Below are 12,272 nucleotides of genomic sequence, written 5' to 3' on the forward strand. Positions count from 1 at the left end.
TAACACATATGAAGTGCAGAAAATAGAATAAGATGTTAAAAGTGCTGCAAAAGTGGTGGGAAAAAAACATATACAACAAATAAAATTTAGAGAGGCATACAGAAAAGACATTGATTTAAGTCTGTCCTTAAATGACAGATATAATTTGGACAGGTAGAAAAGGGAATAGAAGAAGTGCAGGAGGAAAGAGCCAAGTGAACAAAGATATGATATTAAAAATAATGTATTATGGGTGACACTGATAAAGAAAGGGGATACCTGATAAAGTGTGAATTCAATACAAGAAAGATGTGGACAAAATCCAGGCTTGGGGAGATCACACAGGTGGATAATTTAAATTCCAATTCCATGGGGGCGCCTGGGTGGCGCAGTCGGTTAAGCGTCCGACTTCAGCCAGGTCACGATCTCGCGGTCCGTGAGTTCGAGCCCCGCGTCAGGCTCTGGGCTGATGGCTCGGAGCCTGGAGCCTGTTTCCGATTCTGTGTCTCCCTCTCTCTCTGCCCCTCCCCCGTTCATGCTCTGTCTCTCTCTGTCCCAAAAATAAAATAAAAAACGTTGAAAAAAAAAATTTAAATTCCAATTCCATGTATGCTAGCTGTGACCTTGGGCAAATTACAGAAGTTCTGTAAATTTCAGTTTCTTCACATATAAAAAAGGAAATAGAAATATCAACCTTACAGAGTAGTTTTCAAGATTTAAAGCTATTAATACATGTAAAGTACCTAGCACAGTGCCTGCCTGCCACAAGAGTTACAAACAGTGAATTAGAATTCCCCTTCTCTATGTTGGAGTATAGTGGAAAATGAGGTTGCTTAGGTAGGGTAGAATTAGATTCCAGACACTCCCTAAAAATTACAGACTAAGGGCAGCTGAAGGAGAAATGCTGATAAAAGTAATTTTAAAGAAATAAACTGAACCCTTATAAAAATAAAGGCTTAGAATCAATGTGTTTGGCTAACCCTCTGTAATCTCAGCATATAGAACCAGAACATAAAAGTACAGAAAATAAAGGCTATATCTTAGAAAAGAATAGCCAAGTTTTAGAAGACTAACTGAACATGAAGTATGAAAGAAGAATGAATTAAAGATAAGTTTTTTGATCCTAGATAACAGGGAGAACGGTAGCCTAAGACTAAAACTTCAAGAAAGAGAAAGAAAACATGATTCTAAATTCTCTAAACATATCTTACAGCATTAATTAATCATAAGACTACTATAAATACAGTTGTCAACCTAATTCATCAGAACACGTACAGGCAGAACAGGGGAAAAGAAGTCTGGGCCTAAAAGACAGATACCAGGCAAGAAAACACAAAAATCACCATGATTTTTAAAAAGTATCTTCTATTAAGCTTGCAAATAGAGAATTCCTCATTTATGAGAAGAGGAGGAAAGGAAGAAAAAGAGGAAATGGTAGGTAGGTACTACAATGCCTATAGGATTGAAGAAAATACTTACATGTGCCCAAGATGGAGTACTTCAGAACCCCTTCCTCTTGGCTTCCTTCATTGACTCCTACTCCTCATCTAGTAGTAAAACATTTTTTTTTCTATTTAAACAAACCTATAGCTCAAGGGCTTATGATCAGTTAAAGAGTATGAAGAACCAATGAAAAACGGAAAGGATGGTAAACATTTTGGAACTAGATTTTTAAAAATTGATCCGTAAGCCTAAGTACCATAACAATTTTACCCATTTTAAATTCAAGCAAAACCAATTCTAAATGAAGAGTTACTCCTCATTTCCCACAGGCATCATGGGAACAGGATTTTATAACACAACACAGAACATCATTCTGAAGACCTCTCACACTTGCAGCCAACTGTTTATTTAGTCACAACAGCAGCAGTGCCCTGTCATCCTCTAACTACATGATCTTCTGAGTGTGGACCACCTATCTTTCACTAATTTGGAAAGCAGAATTATCTTCCCAGAAATCTTCTAATAGTCTTACTGAACATAATTATTTTAAAGGTTGTCAATGTTCTACAAAAATTGGATCTATGTGTACACACTAATTATCAGGTTCAGTTCATTTTAGTTGATGTATCTTGATGTCTTTTGAGTGTTGTTTACATTTTTTTAATGTTTTTTTACTTTTGAGAGAGAGGAAAAACAGAGTACAAGAGGGGGAGGAGCAAAGAGAGAGAGGGAGACACAGAATCGGAAGCAGGTTCCAAGCTCTGAGCTGTCAGCACAGAGCCTGACGTGGGGCTCGAACTCATGAACTATGAGATCATGACCTGAGCTGAAGTCGGACATTTAACCAACTGAACCACCCAGGTGCCCCTTAAAAAAAATTTTTTTTTAGTATTTATTTATTCTTAGAGTGTTGTTTACATTTTTTGTCTGCATTTTTGTTATATGCTCTCTTGTATCTCTAAGGAACAAAACTGGTTTAATCATATACTGAGGGATTAAAAGTAGGAATGAAAACAGAACTATAAACATTGCAACTTATAAAAAACACCATGAATTTTTAAATGAACAGGACACAAATACAGTGAATACAGAATATATATCTGTTTGTGTCAGGACAAGAGCGATACCATATAAGCAACTGAAAAGGAAAATTATAAATAGAAAATTAAGACAGTGACTATTTGAAATTTTGATTTGTTGAGTCAACCTATTTGTTCCTAGCTGCCTGCTATGAGACATGGTCAGACCTGTAGCCTGAAGACACCAGTTTTTGTTTCACTTTCAAAGCACTATTGTAGGAGTCTTTTCCAGAACAAGTACCAAGTAATGCTTTTTCCAGAAGAAAAGTGATGAATTTTGTTGCTAAAGAGCCCCAAAATACAGAGGATTCATTTGAATTTGCACTCCTTATAGAGATATAGAGACACACATGCAAGTCAAACAATTGCCAAGGGTCTTATTATACCAGCCATCAGGTTAATGACAAATAGTATACTCACAAACATAGAACAAGCTATTGGCAAAACACCTTTAATCAAATGGAGTAGAGGATTCAATGTGAAAGAACAATTACTATTGTGCACATGCTAGCAGATAATCCACTTCGGAGTCAGATAAAACCAGTGATGTGCAGTTTGAATCAGTAAGAGGAAGAAACACACAAATTTTGATTGGTTTATCACTAAAAACTTACCATGAGAAGAAATTTTTCTATTCAGTTAATTATTTTTGAGCCATGATGTAGAGTTACAAAAAGGTACACTGGAATCAGTAATATCAGTGTATCATGAATAAAGGAGGTATAACTATACCTGAACTCCACAGATTTATTCCCATGATGTAGAGTTACAAAAAGGTACACTGGAATCAGTAATATCAATGTATCATGAATAAAGGAGGTATAACTATATCTGAACTCCCCAGATTTATTCCCATGATGTAGAGTTACAAAAAGGTACACTGGAATCAGTAATATCAATGTATCATGAATAAAGGAGGTATAACTATACCTGAGCTCCACAGATTTATTCCCAGGCAACAGGTATTACTGAACAGTATGTCTCTTGATCTTAATTCAATATTAAAAGTAGTAAAAATTATAAATATGACCAAATCAAAGCAGGCCTATTCATCTGTTAAAAACAGCTTTACTAAGATATAATTCACATACTTCATATATCACATAAAACTTGTGCATTTCAAGTGCAAAGCATATACCTCCTTCTGATGTATACCATTCTGCAAAAAAATAGGAAATATAACACTATCTTTCCAACTCTGAAGTATGCTGAGATGGATACAAGTCTACGAAATGGAAAATGAGATGCAAACATTTCTTAAGATACTAATATTGCATTGAAGATTATCTCTACAATTTCTAGCAACTTCCATAACATACCTCAGCAAAATATATAATATCTTGAATAGTCTGAACCTATTCTTTCAGGTCACTGTGTCACAACTTTTAATGTTAAGGAAAAGATAAGAATTAGGATCAAAATATGTTCTAGGCAGTTTGCCCCCGTTGGTCTTTTAATGGGTAAATTCAACTATTTATATTTATTTATAAAACAAATTATTTGTCTATTATCCTTTTTCATATCTTATTTCAAAGGCTTCCTTGCATCTTCCTTTACTTTATAACTTCTGCTTATATGGACCAGGTTTAATTCTTTTTCTTCAACTGATTTAAAACTTATAGAATGAAAAGTCTTGTGTATAAATAGTTCTTTTAAATAAAAAAAAAAAATCACACTTGGAACTATGTATCTTGTCATCAATATGAAAAATCTTAAAATACCTATTGGCTTCCCCAACCTACTTCCTTACCAATTTTTGTGTTCAAAAACAGGGGTTCCGTTCCATTTTAGACAAATTCTTCATGTGAATTATGTTCTCATTAATAACAATTTACAAACACTACTGAGAGTTAATTATGTATTGAACTAGCTTCAATGTTCGCCACTGGTACTTTCCAATTGTGCTCTTTATTTAGATTTGTCTTAATTGGCAAAGAGTGTATCTCAGAAAAATTTGCAGAAAGAATAATGGCAGTATGCCTCCTTAGCCCTTGCATGTCTGGGAATATATTTCTTTAGCATTCAAAAATATGACATCTTGGCTAGATACAGAATTCTTGGTCCTAACATTTTAATTCTGCCATTTAAAGTAGCTGGTCTAATTTTTTACCTGTTTTCTCCCATGCATATATTTATAGTATTATTTTTGTGTCTCTTATTCTTAAAATTAAATACTTTTAAGAGAATTTTTAAAGTTTTCCCAAAAAATCCTTTGAAAAAGGCTTAAAAGTTCTTTCAAGCTCAGATTCAAGTCCTTTAAGAAAATTTTTATCAACATTAATGATTGCCTCTATTCTATTTGTTTTAGGGACCCTAACTCTGCCTCTGTTGGATTTCAGTTCTGTGTTCCAATCTATTAGGTTGATTTTATTGGCAAAATTTATCTCAAATTTTCCTTCATACAATTGACTCAATTTTCTTCAGTGTATAGTCTGTTCATTAGTCTTTCTAATGAAATTTTAGATTCTATGATTTTACTTCCCCCAAATTTTTTATTTCACCCACCCCTCTTTTCAACTTCTTTGGCACTTTTTCACCTCACCTTATATATATCATTACTAATCCCCTTGACTTTTACAAAATGGTCTAGCTCCTTGGTTTTTATTAAAAGAACAGGTGCTGTCTATAATCAACTTTTGCTCCCTGTAATAAATATTTTCCAAAGTATGCTTTCACTCTGGAGACTAAGTACAATGTTCTTTTCCTTTCACATGGCACAAACTTCTTCAGCTGTGATGAGATCAACTAAGTTCCACCGTTTGCTCATATGTAGACGGAGTAGATGCTTGTTTACTATCCACCTGGTTGCTGTTTAATGCCAGCTGTCAGATTTTATGCTGAGGCTCTGTGAAGCCAAAGTCACCTTGGTGATTTAGGAGTAGGAAAGTTTGTCTTAGCATAATTTCTCTTTTGTGATTGAAAAAAGTAGCCACATAACAGGCTAGCTTTCTATAGTCAGCTTTTTGTCTGGCTCAGCCCTCAATACTGGAATTTCTCACTGTGCTATTTATTGTGTCAGGGAGAACACCCACCATTCTACAGGCTTTTTGCCTAGTTTAGTCACTGCCTGGTCCCTACTTTTAAAATTTGTTATTCCACACAGTAAAATAGATTCCAAATGGTTTACTGTCCATCTGTTCCAAGGTCTGCCTTTATCTCTTTGCCATTCATCGGTGTTAATTATCCTAGCATCTACTCTACTTCTCATGACCTTGATTATTTTCTGCAAGTGAGACTTTCAAATATGCTACCAGGTTTTCCTAAGTGGCCCATCAATAGCATATCCAGCAGAAGTTCCTCAAAGTTTCTGAGCCAGGGATGATATTCTTGTATAGGGCCAGGGCCGTGTCAACTATTTCCTTTTCATAATTACCTGGTCATTCTGGCAGCAATCAGTAGGGGCAGGAAGAAGGGCAATCAAATATCTGTGCTCAGGTTCCCACATTACACAAAATGGATTTTGGTGCAAATTTGAGTAGTTTTCCTTCATTAATTTTCCAGTGCTCTTAGGGCCACTGGGAGAAATTCTCTCCGGTGAAGACACTGGTAAATTCTATTACTGTCTAAACAAAGTAGATCATTACATTTACACTTGTAAGAATTTGTCATAATAAATGCCATAGAAGGAAAAAAAGAAATAATCAAATAAAAACTAGAGGGTTTAATACAAGACAATGTATCTAGTATCCACTGCCTGGAAATATCTTTTAAATGGCATCTGCAAACAGCTCTTGTATAATAACTGATGCTTGTGATGATGAGCCTAAGGCACTACACAATCCTAATGAAAATGTGATAACTAATACAGCTGATGTGTTAAGAGCACAGTTTAGTATACTCTAAATCTTTTAAAACTAGTAACTGAAGCATGATAGGTATAGCACTCTATTAAGCCAAATATCTGATAAAACAATACCTCTTCCCAATGGATTAAATGACAGTTTAACAAGTAAGCAAATAAGTAACTATTCATTTCTCATACATCCAGTATCTCCTAGAGTACATTCTAGGCTTAGTATGTTATTTTCCTGAACATCACACAGAAAAAGAAACTGACTGGTCTTAAAAATTACCTGATTTGGTTATTACTGATATCTATTTAATAGAAGCACAAAATATCATATAAATAAGTTAAACTAACAAATGTCATATACTATGTTACATCAAAGTTGAAGAGGAAGTTTACCTTCAAAGTTTTTCTTTTTTAAGCAAAACTGTGACTAAGTATTAACAAGAGACCTCTGACTCTACAAATACTCATCTCTTGACATGAAAGAATTTAATCCTGTTGTTTTACCTTCTGTATCTCTCCCTCACTTGTAAAAAGGCATATAAACTGAAAACTCACAAAATAACTGCTTTGAATTACATAAAATAACAAATACATCAACTTTTTCCTAGATAAAAAACAGAGCCTCTCAGTAAAAGCAAAAGATGTGTGAATTAATCCAATACAATATGCTCATCAGAATAGTGTTGTCATGGATTCAGATACACTGCCATTTTAAAAATGCATAAATTTGGGGTGCCTAGGTGGCTCAGTCAGCTAAGCCTCCAACTCTTGATTTAGGCTCAGGTCATGATCTCAAATCATGAGCTCGAGCCCTGCCTCAGGCTCTGGGCTGTCAGCACGGAGCCTGCTTGGGATTCTCTCTCTTCCTCTCTCTCTGCCCCTCCCCCACCAAAATAAATAAATAAACTTAAAAAATAATTAAATAAAAATGCACACATTCATCAAAATACAAAGCAAAACAATCTGATTTACTTAGCTGTACCTGTTCATCTCTTTGCCTCCACTCTTGCCAATTCTCTTCTCGTGAATCCTTCTGCACTGGGTTTGGTAATGAAAGCTCATGGTGAGCATTACAAATGGCATGGGAGGATTTCTGGGGAATTTTCTTAAAAGCAAGATTCCTGAGCTATGAAACAAATGAACAAAAATCATTAAATTCAGTCTACTAATTCTAGAATACTAATGATTTTTTGTTAAGAAGTCAATAATGTTTCTATTCCACTCATTATGCTCAGAGTCACTATTTGTGCTTTTCTTAATCTTTATAAAATAATAACTTCACAGGTATTTAGATAATATTGGTGGGTTTCTAAATGAAACAATAAGTGAAAATGGACTGTATTCTATTATACCATGATTTTAATGATTCTGCTTTACTTAAAGGAAGAAGTTTATAGAAGTGAAAAACAGGATAACAGGTGTACTTTTCACTATGTTGTACACCTGAAGCTAATATGGCACTGTATGGCTTGTGGTGAGCATAGCATAATGGATAAACCTGTTGAATCACTATACTGTACACCTGAAACTAATGTAACAGTATGTGTCAACTACCCCCAAGTAAAAGAAAAAAATTTTTAAATGGGGATAATGATACTATATCATTACTGATTATTACAGGGTTGTTGTGTTGTTATTAACCGTGTCAACAGATGCAAAGTACTTAAAACATACATACGTGACATACATGACACTGTATGTCAACTATACTTCATTTTTTAAAAAAGCAAAAGAGTGGGATTCAAAAAGATTAAAGTTGGGGTGCCTGGGTGGCTCAGTCAGTTAAGTGTCCAACTTTGGCTCAGGTCATGATCTTGCGGTTTGTGAGTTCGAGCCCCACGTCGGGCTCTGTGAGGACACCTCAGAGCTTGGAGCCTGCTTCAGATTCTGTGTCTCCCTCTCTCTCCGCCCCTCTGCCACTCATGCTCTGTCTCTCTCCCTCTCAAAAATAAACATTAAAAAAATTTTTTTAAAAAGATTAAAGTTTAATGGCTTACAAATTTAAAAGTTTAAACAACTCCAGCAACTACTTTGCTAGTCCTTAAAAATACAGGGCCTAGTCCACAAAATAACATGATGAGCTAAAATTGGACTGGCTAAACCAGTCTCAAGTAACAGTCACATCATCATGATCTGAGATGCAGCAAGTGAAACAAGAGATAAAACTATTAAGAAGTTGTTATGGATTGAATTGTAATCTCCCAACAGATATGTAGTAGGCCTAAAACCCTCAGGTGTCCGTGAATGGGACCTCATTTAGAAATTAAGATCTTGCAGAGGTAATCAAGATAACTTACAATACAGTTTCACTGAATGAGAATGGGCCCTAAACCAATATGACTATTGTCCCCACAAGAAGAGGTGAAGACAGAGACACACAAAGGACGCTAAGTCACAGCAGAGGCAAAGACTGAATGATGCAGCCACAGAAGCTAGGAAGAGCCTAGGAAGGGCTCTACTCAGAGTCTCAGAGAGAGCCTGGCTCTCGCTGACCCCTTGGTTTGGACTTCTGCTCACAGTCTATTGGGAGAGCAGACACAAATAGTTCTAATTGTTACCTCATTTGCTTCACTCTGTTGTTGTTCCTTCTTTTTTCTTCTTTTTTCTCTCTTTTTCTCATTTGTAGTTGATTTGCTTGCTTGAGACTTTCCAGTATTCCGACCTTTGCCTTTTCCGGGCTCAGAATCAGAACCACTGCCACTATCTACTTGCAATAGGGCAAAACGAGAAGCAGTAGTGGGAACAGAACTAAGTACTGCTGAGGCCATTGTAACGATTTCTATTTTAAAATACTTTTGTCAAGAATAATTCCTGTAGGGAAGGAGAAGAGGCAGATGAGTAAATATGCTCAGTAAAATCTGTTCTAGATTCTAGAACAACACACACACACACACACACACACACACACACACACACACTTCTCCCAACATTGGATTTAGTAATGGGTTTTTTGGGGGTTTGTTTGTTTTTTTTTCAAGTAGGCTTCACACCCAGTGTGGAGCTCAATGCACAGCCCAGCACCAGGCTTGAACTCATGACCCGGAGATCAAGACCTGAGCTGAGACTGAGTTGGAGGCTCAACCAACTGAGCCACCCAGGCGCCCTTGGATTTAGTAATATTTGGATTCATACCCATAAGGCCTACTGGCAATAATATTCTTTTCTAATTTAAGTAAGCAATATACAACTGTAAAATAGAAAATAGAGAAAAGATACGAGATTTCACAACTATTGCAAGACTACCACCAATAAAATGTATTCATTTTTCCATATATGGTTTTCAAAAATTCATGATTTTTTTTTCTTTTTTAAGTGTACTGCTGTAATATATACATATGTACAGAGAACATGTTAAACCAACATGGTTTACAATGAAGTAGGAATATTTTTTACATTGCAGAGACCCTCAGTCCAACTAACTACATGTTAATCTCCAACTTCCAAGACAGGAAAAAAGGAGTAGAAAAGGAAAAACACTCCTATCATTCACAAAATACTACCTTAAAATTGATTCTGGAGACTGCTACTAAGTCACAGAACTAACAACAAAATAGAGAACCAAAGGAAACTTTTTCAAATCACCTTCCACATTATCTTCTGGTTCACTAGCTTCAGCATACCTTGAGTATACCTATACACTTAGGATATTAAAGGTCTTGCAGTAATATCTAACCCAAATCATTTAGTTTTACAGAGGAGGCAACTGGTACTTAGACTGGTTAAGTGACTTGCCTAAGGTCAATCTGCAAGTTATTGGCAGAGTCTCGACATGAACCTAGGTTTGCTGAACCTTGCTCTCCAAGTTCAAAGTAAGAAGCCCCGTAACTACTAGAAGACTCTAGAAGACTTGGTACTCTTTCAATTTAAAAAAAAAAAAATTATTTTTTTTAATGTTTATTATTTTTGAGAGAGAGACAGACAGACAGACAGACAGACCACAAGCACAGGGGAGGGGCAGAGAGAGAGGGAGACACAGAATCCAAAGCAGGCTCCAGGCTCTGAGCTGTCAGCACAGAGCCTGATGCAGGGCTCAACCCCTCGAACCCACAAACCTTGAGATCATGATCTGAGCTGAAGTTCACAACCAACTGAGTGACCCAGGTGCCCCCAAAAGAACCACATTTTCTTAATAGATTGTGAAATTAAGAAATTTATTCATTTTTATTTTGAAATGTATCAAGTACACAACTCAGTAAAAAAATTTTTTTGAATAAATGAACATTCCAGTTACCCAGCACTAAGATTAACAGAATGTTAACTCACCCTGTGCCTCTCCCCAATAGCATCCAACTCACCCTGTCCAGAGATAATTATCCTAATTTTCGTGTTATTCATTTGCTTGTCTTTATAGTTTTAACATGTCTATCTGGAGGCACAGTACTCATATCCAAACCAGCTACTGTCATTTCCAAAATATCCTATTTTTTCCACAGGTTCCCCCCTATTCAGTATGGTAGAGGACTATGCAAAAGTACAAATACTAGAAGTGAGAATCACTGAGGTCCATTTTGAAAGCTAACCACACACTATAGTTTACATGTTTTCATGAGGGAACGAAAATGAGAAGCATGCATTCAAACTTCCATCTTAACCTAAGAATCCGGAAAATTATTTGGAAAGCTTTCAATTTTTTTGTGAAACAATGCACAAAAATTAAAAAAAAAAAAGAGCTGATATTTGAAGATGCTACCTAGTAGCTACTAAATCAGAGTATTTTTATTATAAAACCATGTTAATACTTATTGCTCCTATACCCAAAAATATGCAAATTAAGATTGAATACCATGACATATAGAGATGGCATCACACTGATAAATTATGACATATTTTTATATTTTTTTAACGTTTATTTGTTATTGAGAAAGAGAGAGACAGAGCAAGAGCATGAGCATGGGAGGGGCAGAGAGAAGGGGAGACAAAGAATCTGAAGCAGGCTGCAGGCTCTGAGCTGTCAGCACAGAGCCTGACGTGGGGCTCAAACTCAAACTGCGAGATCATGACCTGAGCCTAAGTCGGATGCTTAACCGACTGAGCTACCCAGGCGCCCCAATTACGACATATTAGTAGACTTAATCTTTGCTGTAAGCATGAGAATTAAGTTACTACATGGGAGAATATACTATATTACAAAATGAAAAAGAAGTTCAAGACTCAAAAACACTATGGAAAGCATTAATACTGCTTCAACTTTAACATGCCACGTTAAAATCCTTTTTTTAAAAAAAGCTTGTTTATTTTTGAGAGAGAGAGAAAGAGAGTGCGGGTGCTGGGGAGAGGCAGAGAGAGAGAGGGGGACAAGGGATCTGAAGTGTACTCCACACTGACAGCAGAAAGCCCTATGGAGGGCATGAACTCAGGAACCGTAAGATCATGACCTGAGCCAAAGTCAGACGCTTAACCGACTGAGCCACCCAGACACCCCAAATCCTCTAAGTTTTAGTTGCTTTGAGCACTTGAGGTACAAAGATCCTGTACAGTTTTTCAACAACTATTGCCACATTTAATGTTAACTCCTGGGACTATAAATTGCATGTGTCAGCCATTCACAAATACTTACTGCCCCTCCCTGAAGGAGAATTACATACCACTCTCCTACTGAATGGGAGGCATGACCATGTCATTTACTTTGGCCAGTGAAATATAAGCTTTAAAAAGCTTTAAAAGCCAGAATGTGGTTCCTATTTCTGTGATTGTGGAAATATATGCTGAGCTGGAGTCTCCATCAGTCAAGTCTGATGGAGTCTGAAATTACAATGAATAAAATCTCCTTATTAACCTGTAATGGATATGTAGCTTAAGCAAGAAAGCAACTTTGCTGTTTTAGGCTGCTGAAATTTTCAGGTTGTTATTACAGCATAATCTGGCCTTATCGTGACTGATTTCTTGCACAAATAAATGTATTTTCCATTCTAGGACTAATATCAAAACCATGAATTTCACATTTAGATTGTTCTACATGAGCTAAATGTTCACAATTG

The 12,272-nt window shown here is 36.1% G+C and overlaps 1 protein-coding gene across 1 annotated transcript in view; it reads right to left on the minus strand.

The window, feature by feature from the left end:
* GKAP1 (G kinase anchoring protein 1) overlaps positions 1 to 12,272 on the minus strand; it is an 84,603-nt gene that overhangs the window by 62,131 nt on the left and 10,200 nt on the right. Inside the window, exons 2-3 of the mRNA XM_006939126.5 lie at positions 8,853 to 9,105; positions 7,277 to 7,420 (exon numbers count right to left, since the gene is read on the minus strand). Of these exons, the coding sequence (XP_006939188.1) occupies positions 7,277 to 7,420; positions 8,853 to 9,062 (354 nt within the window). The 5' untranslated portion in view covers positions 9,063 to 9,105. The remainder of the gene's footprint in view (positions 1 to 7,276; positions 7,421 to 8,852; positions 9,106 to 12,272) is intronic.

This window comes from Felis catus, chromosome D4 (genome assembly GCF_018350175.1).
Source record: "Felis catus isolate Fca126 chromosome D4, F.catus_Fca126_mat1.0, whole genome shotgun sequence".
NCBI lineage: Eukaryota > Metazoa > Chordata > Mammalia > Carnivora > Felidae > Felis > Felis catus.